The sequence below is a fragment of the Pleurodeles waltl genome, chromosome 2_1 (assembly GCF_031143425.1).
Source record: "Pleurodeles waltl isolate 20211129_DDA chromosome 2_1, aPleWal1.hap1.20221129, whole genome shotgun sequence".
In the NCBI taxonomy this organism is placed as follows: domain Eukaryota; kingdom Metazoa; phylum Chordata; class Amphibia; order Caudata; family Salamandridae; genus Pleurodeles; species Pleurodeles waltl.
In genome coordinates this window covers 314334834-314350268 of record NC_090438.1, presented here as the reverse complement: position 1 = coordinate 314350268, position 15435 = coordinate 314334834, and the positions used below count along the sequence as shown (strand labels likewise).

The 15435-nt window shown below is 39.4% G+C and overlaps 1 protein-coding gene across 1 annotated transcript in view; it reads right to left on the bottom strand.

The window, feature by feature from the left end:
- LOC138259651 (sodium- and chloride-dependent neutral and basic amino acid transporter B(0+)-like) overlaps positions 1 to 15435 on the bottom strand; it is a 485427-nt gene that overhangs the window by 202389 nt on the left and 267603 nt on the right. Inside the window, exon 11 of the mRNA XM_069207516.1 lies at positions 10683 to 10911. Within this exon, the coding sequence (XP_069063617.1) occupies positions 10683 to 10911 (229 nt within the window). The remainder of the gene's footprint in view (positions 1 to 10682; positions 10912 to 15435) is intronic.

Genomic DNA, 15435 nt, shown 5'->3' with positions numbered 1-15435 from the left:
TAAGGCCCTTGATGTTTAGTGAGAAGATGACTAGAACATAAGGCATACTGTTGCAAATGAAGAATGCAAATACCATGAAGAGAAGAGCTTTATTTCACATTATGCACCATCACAGGTTTCCAGTCAGCAGCAGTCAGTTGTAGAATCTTCACTTGACAGTTGGGTATAGAATGTTCCAAAGGAGGAAAGAGAAGGGGGAAAGGTATGGACCAAGGGAAGTGTAATCACAATTCATGTCATACACCATCCCATGTTTCAAATCAGCTGAAGTCAGCTGTAGAATTTTCACTTGACAATTTGGTATGGAAAATTCCAAGGCAGGAAAGCAAAGGGAGAAAAAATTGACTAAGGGAAGAGAAAGATCCTCATATATCAAATCTCTCTTTTTAAATGATGGAATCTGTCACAGGGTCCTTTCCTCGGGATCTGCACGTCGCTGGACAGAAGGCCCACCTCCCGGCGTCATCAACTCAGAAAGCTATTATAGCACAGAGTTATGATGAAGCCAGTCGGGGGGGAAGGGAATTAGGGAAGGGAACAGCAGGGAGAGAGATCTGAAAAGTAAAGGTTAGAACAATATGCAGTTACTCATTCATAGAAACGTAACTCATCTATGAGCTCCTGACTAAATGCGTCTCTAAGATACCAGATGGAGACCTCTTCTGAAATGAGGGCAATGCCCCTTCTTTGAGACATGGAACAACGTAAAACACGACCTCAGAATTAAGAGATGGCAAGAACTTTGAACTATGATTATACACAGAATATCAATCCTGTAACATTTATGTATTCACAACATAAACCTTTGATCATGACTAAGAAAATCTCAAAGAATTAAATATGCTTTTCACATCTTAAGCCATTCAAAGAACAATGAAAATTTTGATTTGTTTTTCTCCAGAAATGCTTTCACATTCATAATAATAAATGCCAAATGGTTTTACTCATGGAACCTAAAGCGCATTACTTAATAACACCAAGAAGCGCTTTTACTCAAGTCGTCTAAATCACTTAGATTGTTATGCCAAGAACCTTTTCCTCCTGTGAATTAAAGAGCTTTACATCTGTGAACTGATGTGTCTGAATTGTCGTGTCAAGAGCACTTCACATCTGAACTGAAGCGCCTGAATTATCATGCCAAGAGCGCTTTACTTCTGTGAACTGAAGCACCAGAATTAACATACTAAGAGCGCTTTACATCTAAGAACTGAAGCATCTGGATTATCATGCCAAGAGCGCTTTACATCCAAGAACTGAAGCGCTTTGAATTACTGTGCCAAAATAGCGCTTTACATCTGTGAACGGAAACACCTTGAATTACTGTGCACAAAAGCGCGTCACCTCTGTAAACTGAAATGCTTTGTATTACTGAGCCAAAAGAGCGCTTTACATCTGTGAACGGAAACACCTTGAATTACTTGTGTACAAAGCGCGTTACCTCTGTGAACTGAAACGCTTTGAATTACTGAGCCAAAAGAGCACTTTACATCTATGAACGGAATCACCTTGAATTACTGTGCACAATAGCGCGTTACCTTTTGGAAGTAATAACTTCCTCCAAACTTGGACTCAGCAAGGCCTTACCGCTATGAGTACGACCTACTCGTTTTTTAATGCACCATGGACTTTGGTTAGACGATACTCTGCCATTCAGAAACTCTGGATTTCTCCAGAGAAACCTCCACAAGGTCTGGCTGCATCGAAGTCTTCAAAATAGTGAGCAACGTGCTTGGGTGTGGCTGGGCTTTATAGGCCTGCCACACCCCAAGATGGCTGCTGCCTCTAAAAACATGGGAATTGTAGTCCCTTCATAGAATAACACTGAAGTGCATCTTGTCCACCAATGCCCTGAACCTGCAGCTCTATGAGCTTTGCAACAGGACAGACAACACTGGTGGTCACCTTTGGAACAAAAGGGGATGACAAGTGGTGCTCATAAAGTGCCGCAGAGTTGCGCAGCAGAATTTCGGGCGAGACCTGGACCGCACCTGACCTTATTCCTGACAGACTCCTTATATGACTAATAACACTGTATCTGTTTTTGTACTGATCTTGGAGCATAGATATTTATTTTGATACTTTTTTCTTTATCCACGATGAACATTCTCCTTTAACCGTGAAGCTGTCATTTTTGTTCTCAGGTTTCTACCCTTCAGGTTAGGAGAGGAAGAAATTTTGGTGACACAATTTGGTGCTGTAGGAAAGTGTGTTATTAGTAGGTGGAGGTATGTACCTTCAACTAGTAGGAATGCCACAAACACTAATTAGGTCCAGTCATGTCTAAATAATTTAATCCTTGCTCAACCCTTAGAAGCTTGACAACAAGCAGTCCAGCTTAATTTAGGAGAAGGTAAGTGTAAAGCATTTATTATAACCAAAACAGTAAATAAGTAAAATACATAGCACTATAAAAATCCAACATTAATTTAAATAAATAGAGAATATATTTATCTTTAAAATGACACCAAAAGGATAAAAATGAATGTAAAGAACCAGAGATATGAAAATCAAAGATCAAATAAAACAGATGTGCTTTCTAGCACCAAAAAGCATCAAAGCACCAACCACAGCTATTTGGTCGTGCTGGACCAGGAAAAAGTCAAAGTTTTAGGCTGACTGTGCTAGAACACGGTTGAATAGGTTCAAAGGGAGGTCCAGGTCAAGATTTTACCTTGGCACTTAGTCACTTTTTGAGCTTTTCATCTCAGTGTTGAGCGATTGGGTCCTTGAACCTGGAGTTCACTTCGACAACGCAGGTCTGTTTCAGTGTGATGAGAAACTCCAGAGCCTTCAGTGAGGCAAGCCAATGCAGTCAAGCCAACTTGCTGTTTAACTGGTCTGACTCTCGACGTCGAGTCTGTCTTCTTCTGGAGCTTTTTCACAAAAGTTGGCAAAAAGTTCCCAAACTTTCAGATCTTCTGCTGAAAGAGTACTTGAGAGTCAGAAAGGGTCCACAGAACCATCCAAGGATTCAGAAGCTCTGGTGTGCCTCTTGGGGATCTGGGACTCTAACTCACAGCAGTCAGTCGATGAACATCAAAGTGAAGCTGGTCAGCTAGCGTTGTCTTATTAGTGGATTTTGCAGGTGGCTTCTTCCTGCAATTTTCTACCGCTTGCTGTGCAGGGAATCCACTCCTTATCATTGAAGACAGGCAATGTCCTGCTTGTGGGGAGCTTTTAAAGTTCAGCAGGTGCAGTCATTTTCAGTGCAGTCCTCTTTTGTGCTGTCCAAGGGTCCAGCAGTGCAGTCATTCTTCTTCAGATGTTTCAGGTAGGGATCTGAGGGGCTCCTACAGATCTCTTATATTTATTCCACATTCTGGGCTGGCAAGAGGGGGGCACCCCAAACAATGGGGTTCAAGTTGCCACCCTCTGTGTTGACCACTTCCTGGGAAATTTCGCATATTTGTGTCCCAGGATGCACAGTTCCTCAAAAATCAAAATGGGGAAACTCTCTCCTTGGAGTGCAAGTCTGGCTAACTTTTCCCTGCACTACCCTTCCAACACCTCTCCTAATCTAATTAGGGGGCTCCCATCTGGCCGGGGATCAAGGAAGTGGGGGCTGGCCTGGTTCTTTTGACATCTCTGCTTTTACCTTTGAAGTTCAATATATCTCCCAACCCCTTTCCTGTCCTTGCTTCTCCAGGACACAGATCTCCTCCCACCAAATGGCTGTATAGCTTCAGCCCCAGTCTTATTTACGCCTACTCAGGAACTAATTTAGCTCTGGCTGCAAAAAGGCTAACTAATCAGAAGAGGCTGCTGCAGGGCTGCTTTAAGTAACTTTAGGGTAGTAAGTTCTAAAAATACCTTCCTGTAATAGTTATAATTATTCTGACCCTGGCAAGTTGTTGGATTTATTGTAACTATTATTTTGATGCTTTGAATCATGTTGCTAGCTAAATCCAATCAAACAGTTAGATATTATTACATTTTAATAAAGCCTTTCAATATTAGCCTATGGGGCTAGCAGCACTATCATGGGGAAAACAACTCTTGCTTTTTTTCCCCACCAGGGCACATAAAACATATATTATATTATCTCTGCTTTTTACAACAAGGCACTTTACCCCTGGGGTAACATATACATAATAAAAAAGGTAATTTTGTACTTTGAAATTGATCTTCATTGTGATTATATTTTCCAATGGGATGAGATCTCAATTGTAGTCCCCTGGATTGATCCACGGCTCTTCAAGTTAATTTTGTTTGTCCAGAAACAGACTAAAGAATAGATCCCTATCTATTAATATGTAGGGCGATCAGGAATCCGTGAAACCAGTGATGGGCTTATTGTCAAGGGCAATTTTGCACGATGGAAAATTGACACCCTCTATACTACCTTGTAATTGGAAAGTTAATTTAATTTCTTCTTGAGAGCAACAAGAAGCAGGAAGGTTGTCTCCGTGAAGAGTGACAGGGATGTAGTAACACCAGAAAACTGAGCCGCCTAGGTGGACTTAAGTAAAAATTGAAGCATCCCTCTGTAATTCTAGAAAATCATAACGGTGGTTGATGAGGAGAATTACTGCCTTTACTGACGGAATACCCGTGCAGCTAAGAAAACCACCCCTAGAGCCACAGCTGCTCAGTGGATAAAGCCATAAGCAATTAGGAACTTGGTTGCCAAGACTCCATTGTGGCTATATGAAAAGTTGCCGCTTAGCCGCAGGCAATGAAGACTCCACAGACACAGCTAGGTGGGAAACCGTTCACTGAGTCTGAAGGAAATCAGTCACAGGCAAGGAAATACTCCTTGGTCGTGCAAGGTGAGTGGCCTCGGCAATTGCTTTTACAGATGGCATTGAATACACAAAACCCCCAACTGGTAATCGCAGGTAAAGAGATTACAGTCTCAGGTAAAGGAGAACTCCATCACAGAATTTAGTTGAGCAGCAGCCAGCACCTATAGTTGTAATGTGGGAACCATGTGAGGACAAGGTGTGCAGCCAGTTAAACGTAATATCAACTTCCAAAGTGCAAGCCTAAATAGATTAACACAGCGCTCCAGAATTTAGGAAAGCCGGTTATCCTAATTTTGCTGATAGAAGGTGCTCAGGAGGAGATATTTTGTAAAAAGTCAAAACCTGTCAGAGTACCTTGATTCGATTCTCTCAGGAGCAGAAGATAAATCAGACTACTTGCAACGAAATAGAATCACCGTTTTGAGCACCCTAGAGGGGAAAAGGGAATGGGATTTAGAGAGACTGCCTCAGAGATGGTGTTTCTTCAAATACTCAGTCTGTCACTCACTTCTTGTTTTAACTGGATAACAGCACCTGAAAGATTACAATTACAATTACTAGGGACACACTGTTTGACCACATCCTCCTTTAACATTTACTAATTATTAATTTCACTGATAATTTCATCACACCCTCTTACGCTGAGTTCCCTGAGGAATTTGCCTCTCTCTTTCACTGCTACTGTTGGATATTGAATTAAGAGGAATTAATAGTACATTTTTTATCAAACGCGTGATGGGAGTGACTTTTTGAGAAAAATTGAATATGAATCTTCAATAGAAGTTGGCAAATCCCAAGAAGCTTTGGATTTCTTCAACGTTGCAAGGAGGAGGCCAATCTTGAACTGTCTTTGACTTAGCTGGATCGATACTGACTCCTTCTGGGGACAAAATGAATCCAAGGAACTCTACTCGTTCTACATGGAATGAACACTTTTCCAATTTCACATAAAGATTGTGCTCTTGAAGTCTCATGAGGATGGATCGAACATGTGAAACATGTTCCTGTAGATTGTCAGAAAAAATCAAGATATCATCCATATATGCCACAGTTATTCTGTCGAGAAATTCTCATAATATATAATTTACAAAATGCTGAAAAGCTGCAGGAGCATTACATAATCTATATGGCATCACTTGATATTCAAATAATCCATAACAAGTTTGGAAGGCTGTTTTAAATTCATCTCCAGAGGCCACTCGTATCTAATGATATAAACCTCTCAGATCTAATTTGGTGTAAACTTTAGCATTTTGTACCTGATCTAGAAGAACTGACACCAAAGGCAACAGGTATTAATTCTTGATAGTAACCTGAATGAGGGCTCAATAATCAATGAAAGCCCAGAGTCCCCCATCCTTCTTGTGTATGAAAAACAGCTGGGAGGAGGCTGGAGATTGAGAGGGGCGAATAAAACTATTAACTAAATATTGATCTAAATATTCTTTTAAATGTTGGTTCTCCACTTCTGTTAATGCATACATTCGACTACATGGCAATATTGCTCCCAGCTCCAATTAAATTTTGCAATCATATGGTCGATGTGGCGGCAATTTCTCAGCCTCTTTCTTGTCAAAGACGGTAACCAAATCTTTATATTCTTTTGGAATTTCTGTTGTTTCAAGAGCACAAATCATTGGAGAATGTGATGATTAACAGGCCTTCTATGACTTTGTGAACGTTCCTACTTGATCATGAAAACAATTCTCTTAACAATAGGAAGAATTCATTTCTATTGTTCTTTTACTCCAATCAATTTGAGGATTATGCTCAGTAAGCGACGGTCAGACCCAAAATTAATTGAAATTGTGGAGCATCTATTAAATTCAAAATTATCCATTCCTGATGCCCACCAAAACCTTGTAACTGAATCGGTTCGGTCTCATGAGTGATTGGGCCTGAAGAGAGACTGGTGCCATCTACTGGTCTTACTACTTCCAAAGTAGTTTTCTAGACAAATCTAATTCCTATCTTACGAGCGTATTTGAGATCCCAAAAATTGCTTGTATCTCCAGAATCAATCATAACTGATATTCCTTGAATTTCCTTCTTATGAGTCTTGACTGACACAGTTTGTACCAAATGTGGTGCTGCCGCCTGTAAAGTATTTGCCACTCGTTGTTCTGAGGGAGTTGTCTTGGTTTCTGCTTTCATCAGAGCAACTCCCCTCACTGATGAAGCTGGCCTTTTCCCAACTGCCCTGTCTTTGGTTTCTTGGGACATTCTTTAACAAAATGTCTAGATGCACCACAATATAAACACAGTTGATTTGTTCTTTGCTTTTCCTTTTCTTCTTTAGATAACGGTCCTCGTATTGAACTAATTTGCATTGGTTCTTCCACTGCTATTCCTTCTCCTACTCTCATATGATCATTTTTTACTTGATCGAATCTTGGTGGGAGGGGCCAATAATCTCTCCTCTTTTCTGCTCTCCGTTCAGTTAACCGGTGGTCAATTTGTAATATGAGATCAGTTAATTCTGAAATTTCAGTGGGTTGATTTGGAATTAGTGTCAATGCATCCTTCAATTCATCTTTTAATCCATGATAGAATATTGCAGCCCTTTTTGACTCTGGCCAGTTGGTTTCTACTATGAGTTTCTTTAAATGAGCTAGATAAGCTACTAAATCTCCCTGCTTTATTTCCAAAAGCTCATTATCTGTGGCCTAAGCTGTAGTGAGACAATCAAATATTCTTAAAAACTCTTCTTTGAAATTTTGAAAATTTATAAAACTAGATCATTTCTAGAAACAATTGTCATGGACCATGCAGCTGCATCACCTGTCAGATAAGACAATATAAATGCCACCTTGGATTGGTCTTCGGAAAAAATAATGGGTCTACATAGAAAATGTAATGAGCATTGAGTTAAAATATGTGCGCTTTATTTGGATCTCCACCAAAATGATCAGGCTGTGCCAGAGGAGTTATGGGAGAAAAAGCATGAATTACGTGAGTAGATATACCTGTGGACTGTGAAGTACTAGGGGTCTTTGAAAACGCTGAGTCACTAGACTTGGAAGTGTTTCCTAACTCAATTATTTTTTGTTTTATCTGTACTGTCTCTTCTATGGTATTGTTTAACTGTTTCTGCAACACTTCCAAGATGGTAGCTAATGCCTTTACATCAATGCATTCGGCCATTCTGCTCAGGAGGTAATCAAACTTCCCAGTAATAAGTGGGAGGGCACTTCAATCTGTCAGAGTACCTTGATTTGATTTCCTCAGGATCCGAAGATAAATCCTCAGTCCCAACCCGGACTACTCGCAACAAAATAGAATCTCCGTTTTGAGCACTCTGGAGGGGGAAAGGGGAATGGGATTTAGAGAGACTGCCTCAGAGATATTGTTTCTTCAGATACTCAGTCTGCCACTCACCTTTTGTTTTAACTGGATAACAGCACCTGAAAGATCACAATTACAATTACTAGGGACACACTGTTTAACTACATCATCCTTTAACATTTACTAATGATTAATTTCACTGACAATTATATCACACTCTCTTACCCTGAGTTCCCTGAGGAATTTACCTCTCTCCTTCACTGTTACTGTTGGATATCAAATTAATAGGAATTAATAGAAAACGAGTTTCTTAGCAGTTGTTTTCCGTTTTATATGAATTTGCTTCTCAACCTTCGTGCTGATATATATTTTGAGTTCGTCTGTCTGCACGCTCTTAAATAACTTTGAATAGTTGATATATATATATATATATAAAACAGTCAAATATGGTAGTATAATACATGAAAATTGTATTTCTTGTTGTCTGTCTTATATTAACCGTTTCTGTTAATAATAATCTGTATGCTTCTTTAAAATCGTCATGTTAACATTCTTCAGTAACATTTTTGAACTCTGGTTGTTTTGAATATTGATACGAGATTATCAAATTGGATGTCGATAATATCTTTATATTCTTTGAATGTTCATAAGAGTCAATTCCAGCCTGGACTCTTTTATATGCTGTGAAAACCTTCTGTCACTGTATTTGCTTCTAAACAATTAAATATTATCTGTGGATGACTCGAATAGTCCGTGAAATGCATGCCAAGTTTGCCTCAAAAAACGTTTACCTCACAACAAGCGCTCTCTCAATACATCTGGATTCCTGTCAGATCACAGTTGAAGTGCGAGGCTCTCTAGCGGCGTTCGCATATCATAGCAACAAAACTGAGTGCAACACTAGAACTACAACTTAACATTTGAACTTCTCGTCAGCCATCAGGGATTCCTTTCTTCTGCATTCTCTTTGCAACGTGTGTAGCAAGACTCAGCAAACTTTCTTCCAATAAGGACATTGCCTTTTCCACTGTGGATACTTCTTGACCAGCACTCCTATTGCTCTTCCTTTACATTTCGCTGTTATTACATGGCAAGTTTGAGGGTTCTTGACAATACCTCCTACGTGATGAAAGAGCAGTGTACTGGTGGTCGAGCATGTCTGAGTAATTGCCACAACACTCGAGCAGTATTGAAATTTGTGAGTAGGGTCGCACATCTGGTAGAAGTACCTAGTAACAGCTGCCACTAGAGTATTAGTTGGGGGTGCTGGTGTGGCTATCCCCAGACAGCAAAATAATCATGTCCAGTGTTGAAAACGAAGAATGCTAATTTGATGAAGAGAAGAGCTTTATTTCACGTCATACACCATACAGGTTTCTAGTGCAGTTAGCTGAAGAATCTTCACTTGGTAGTTGGGTATGGAACGTTTCAAGGGAGAAAAGGAAAGGGTGAAATGAATGGATCAAGGGAAGAGCAGTTACAATTCACGTCATATAAAATCATAGGTTTCCAGTCAGCTGAAGTCAGCTGTAGGATCTTCACTTGACAGCTTGGTATGGGATATTCCAAAGAAGGAAAGCAAAGGGGAAAAAAAACATATACAAGTTTTTAATCAAGCAGCTGTAAGATTAAATTGAAACAAAAAAATCAATGAACAAATAAGTAACTTGTACATTTTTCAGGATGCATCATGCAGTTGTCATCAATAGTCAATAAGCTTGTGAATAATTCCAGGGTAGTTTTGATGTGTATGACCTTCTACTCTTGTCCAGTAGTAGAGTACAAATACATTTTGGCTGCCCATTCTAAGATGAAGACCTTTCTGCTTGATGAAGCAAATCATAACCATGACTGTGACGTGCACGGACCAATAAGCAGCTGCAGGACCATCTTACTTAATGCCGTCATTTCCCACCCAATGGTTTTGTGAGACAATGTGAGCTTTAACCCCAATGCACAATGAACATCTTGTGGTGCCTGATGACAATGAGCATTAGTAACTTCTCTGTCTGCCTATTCTGCCTTAGGGAATCTCCCTTGATGTGATGTGTATGAAAACACTGAACTGTGAGCACTGTGATCATTTAAAATCAGATGTTGCATTTTACCTAAAGAGTTCTTTCCACGTAGTAATTGTATCCTTGAAGTGAATATACGTATGACAAGCTGAACATAAGATTAGATACATTTCAGTAATTTACTATGCATGCTTGATAATGTATGTAAATTCGTATTTTATGTTTTTAGGAAGAAACCAACACTGCCTAATTAATATATGAATTTGCGGAGTGCATGTACTGCCTGACACTAACCATTCTATACCCCACCACCTGCCAAGAACAAAATCTATCTGTTCAAACTCACTTCTCTCTGAAAGTCTAACCATAAAATAATGTGTTTGTCAGTTCACTGAGCACATAGTATTATCTGCCATCTGTGGTTTTATGGACAATGAAAATGCTTGGCAAAATGAGTGTCTACTTTCCTTTGATTTTCACAAGACCTAACTAACAGGTTGGCATTCAGAAGGTATTTGACAAATCAGCACTTCTCAAACAACAAACATATTATATCACTACAATTCATACCATCAGTTAAAACTCCACTACTGGTGAATGGGTCCTTGTAATACATAATTAGCATTACACCTACCTGAATCCACCACCTCTGAAACTGGTCGGTTGAGTTCATGAGCCATGTGTCCCAAGATGGAAAAAATTGCAAATCCTGCAAATATAGTGGTTACACTGTTTACAATGCAAACGAAGAGGGTATCAAATAAGCAGTCATTGCTGAATTTATTGTAAGATGACAATGTCATAAGACCTCCCCAAGCAATGGAATAGGAGTAGAAGATTTGAGTTGCAGCATCTTTCCAAACCTACAAAATAAAAATATTTCATAAGCCGCTTTAAATCTTGGAGAAAGCTTATAAATTATCTTTTCTTATAGTTGAACTCTACTTTTTTCAGAACTATTTAAAGTGAAATTGTTGATCAAATATTTAGTTCACCAAAGCTTCTTCTGGTAATAAAGAATTATTAAGGATAGATAGTGGAGAACTCTGCACTTGAAGTGTATATGCCAATGTGTTGTAAAGGGAATATGAAACAGAAAAAATTATTTGCACCCAATATATGTCAAATTTGAAAAAGAAAATTATGCTTTTGGATCTGACAAGGGCATATTGTAAGGGGAGTGAAAGATTTTATTGTTCTAATTTCTAATGTGAAAAATACGGCACATAGAAATTGCACCAGGAGTGCAGTGATTTATAGCATTTGGGCACAATTTGGTATTATGGAAAGAGCTGCATTTGTTTGTGTGGACCATTCTATACCACCCATTGCAGGTTGCGAAATTGCACCCACAGAGAAATTTCACTTACTATATTTTATGAGAGGCCCATGCAATTGATCAAATGTTTTTGGCTGTTTGCCTGCCTATGTCATAGATCAGGGACCGCCAACCTTTTCTATATTAAGAATTACTTATGTTCAGTAAACATCACCAAGAGGTACTAGCACAAATTATGAGTGTTACAATAGTGACCACTTCAGGCAAGATTCCCTGACTAGCTATTTCATGCAGGATTACTAGCAGCGACAACCTCAGTGTACCAGGCAGGGCCATCAGCAATAATGTAAAAAAAATGTTTTATCAGTTTTAACCTAAATGCCTCTTCATGTTACATCAGTCACATACACAATTCACACCTCTCCCCAGGCACCTAAGTAAGCACATCAATAATAAATTACTATCCAGATATCTGCCTCAAATGTATTTTTTATGAAAATTTTAAGTTAAGTCATCAGTTCTGAAAGCAGACACACTGTACTTTTAAAAATATCCTTTCTTTTTAGTTTTAGAAAAATACCTAATTTAACCAAACAAGAGCTTTTCATTTACAAGATTGCGCTATCCATAAAGGAGCTACTCACATAGCTGGAGAGCTAGGAGTAGCTTCTGAGCCAGGCAGTTGAGAACTCGCTACAAGATGGAGTTGCAGGGCTCCTTTAGTATTTCTACATTCAGTATTCTAAGCATACCTACGTTGATTTCTACATTATGATGTATTTTATTAATACTTTTAAATAATTTAAAGGTTAAGGCTGCACTTCATTAGACTACAATAATCTGCTTCCCAACATTTTGACTAAGATCTGCTCTTCCACAGACAAACATGCTGTTTTTTGTCAGATCGCTGAAATTTTGGGACCCACTTGGCAGCTTAAAGGAGAAACTGCAAAAATCCCCTAAAAAACAGAATTCTGGAGGGCAAAACACAGTCTAGCATTTGAAGTGTATTTTCAAGTATATCATAAATTATAAAAACTCCATCAGGTTGTGTTAGGATTTTGCTCCTGAAAGATGGAGGTGTTGCTGTTTATAGCACATTGGTTGTGTTTCCAATATGTTTTGCGGGGCCTGCTGTCTACACACATCATAAAAAAGAAACTTGTATGAACTAAGCCTATTGCTATTTTGACGGAAACCAACATTGTCCTTCTTATGTTCTCATGTTACAAAAACAATGTTCATGATCTCTTAAGGCTATCTCTTAGGACAAATGGTTCAAAGATGATCTTTTCCATCTGCATTCATGTCACTGTTTACAATCAGCATTCTGTCCTCAACTATTTTAATGTTCACAATTATTTTTTCCATACAAAAGTAAAAATTACAAAGGAGTATCCTTTACCAGAGGCAAGTAAATATGACTATATCTGGGAGGCAGTAAGCAGCCCTTGTGCATTTCCTGCCTCCCAAAAAGTGGTTTGCCACCAACCAGGACTTACAGTATGGAAGTTGAGGGGACAATATTCATAAAATTAATTGGATAAGCTAAGGTCTCTCTTTTAATCAGATGTTGCTTCAAAAGTCAGTTTAGGCCAGCCAAGTTCCAACACACTCTTTTAATTTGTGCCATGGTGAAAAGTATAAACAATAAACAATATAGACCCAGCAATATCCCACCAAATTGGGGTTGCAGCTGATATCTCCAGCTCCCCTTCCCTTGCGTCATATCAAAATTCAAAATAGATCAATCCTATTGGATATTTTGGATGATTCCAAAAGGCTAATAAAGTCTAATGACCACTATGAATATTTCCCTTTCTTCATATATTACACCACCCCAGCAAGCATCTGTGACAAATCCTATGAGAACAAAACACCCCACGAGCCTGTCCAGAGCCAAACCCCAGATTTCTCCCTAGGTCCCACCCCACCCCACCCCTGACAAAAGAGAAGAAATCATCCCCTCATCTTGGCTGTCAGGCAATATGACAGTCCCCCCACTCTGTACGCTACCCTACCAAAGACATCTGAATAGAATGAAAGACATGAAGATCCATGGGGCATTAAAAACAAATAAATAATTCAAACATAAATAAATACAACTTCCATTCTAATAGTGCTGAAACTAGAAAAGCATATATGCAAAAGTCAAGAAGAAAGAAGAGAGAGGTAGAAGATAGGCAAGACAATGCTGCAACTAACAAGGAATTTAAGTAGTCTACCAAACATTCTCAATTAGAGCTATTTGCATTTAAATCTACCACTGTCCATTACCCCTCCCCCCTTTCATTTCTGTCACTGCTGGAGAATATCCGTAGCTTCCTTTTCAGAAAAAGAGATCCTCATCATTCCATCTCTTTGGACTTTAAGATGTGCAGATTCTTGCAGAAAAATGTCTGGATACCAGCCACTTTTAGTGGATCAATCATTTTCTTGAGCCTCCACCTGCATTCCATAGTTGATTTACATAGTGAGTACATGAAAAACTAGATAGAGCCCACTGCTACAGGAGTGGACGGGTAGGCTTTAACTTATATAGGCTGGCAAAGCAGAAAATGTCCAACACATATTGGAATGGGACGTGGTCAAGCCCTAGAGCCAGCCGGCTTGGCACTTGATGCCAAAGGAAGCCAGTATGTGTACTGAATCTGACAGTTTCAGTCCCAGTACATCAGGTCAGGGAAGGCCTTTTGAATCAGTTGAACCACAAATTGACAAGGGACATTGCTTTCCATGTCCTTTGGCACCCCTAAGATCTGGAGATTACATCTTCGCATCTTTGTTGGCGATTTTCAAGATCTTCTATCTTGAATTGTATAGTCGTAGTCTGGGAATTATGCTCCTTGCCTAACATAGATGTGGATGTTGTAGCCTCTCCTGCCTTGACCACTCTCCACTGGAGATCTTGTAGTTGAGATGTCTGCACAGTCACTTTACCAGCTATGTCTGTAATCAGATGTTGCAATCATCCTCCGGATAATGGTTAGAGCTTTTAATGCAATGAGTTTGGGTAAGTTGCAAGATGGAGGCAACTGAGGGTTCAGAAGGGCCGGCTACAGTCACACCCTGGATCCCACTCTCTTCTCCACTCATATACTGCCACAGAGGAATCTATCTGTTTTGGAGGTACTTGTCTGCAAGATCTTGCTTAAGCCACATTGTTGCCGGGACCACACTGTGTGTCAGTATTATCATACTGCTTATTCTGTATGCTCTTGGCATTGTTTTTTTATTGCAGTGGATCCACCATTAGCCATACCCAAGTTAGATTTTGTATTTTCACAGCACCCTTTCGATGCCAGGCTCCCGGAAGATACTCTTACTTTTTCCTATGAATTTTGACCACCCATTGGTGTATCATAGTTCCCTTCACATTACTATTACGTTTATCTGCAACCACAGCCATGCTTGTGTGCAGGGAGATTAGAAGGAGTCTGCTATCTGCAGCAGCGGTAGATAGACCAGTATCATCAGGCTGCCCTGACCCACAGACCTCATCCATATCTTTAATTTCAGGAGATCTCTCATCAATTTATAGCTTTAGCTGCATCTGCAGAGCTTACACATTAATTGCCCAGTCTGCAGTAGTACTGCAAAATTTGAGATCTGCTGTATCTGATAACACTGCCAAGTCTGAGCCAAGAGCATCAAGCGCGATAGCCCCCTCACCAGCAGCATTAACCATGGCAAATTTTCAGCCTTCAGAAACAATCTACTGTAGTGTCTTGTTGCCCCTAGAACGCAAGATTAAAGGCTTAGGTAAAGAGGAAAGAAGCGAGGCGAGTCCTCACTCTTTCTGACAGTCTCTTACCTGAATTGCCACTGGGGAACTATTAGTTGATAATAGAGTTCTACATAAAACAACTTATATGACATAGGCTATGCTGAACTCTATAAACTGCCTTATTTCTGATGCATACTATAATCTACCTATTTAGTCTAATACTATAATGTACACTGTGTATACTTTTGATTTACACTTAGTCTACAGTGGAACTTGTGTTAATGTTTTGGGAAAATATGAATAAAAGTTTTAACAGAAGAATAGCAAGTTCATGCTTCCCTATGTATACTTACCACAATGATATTATTATAGACAATATTG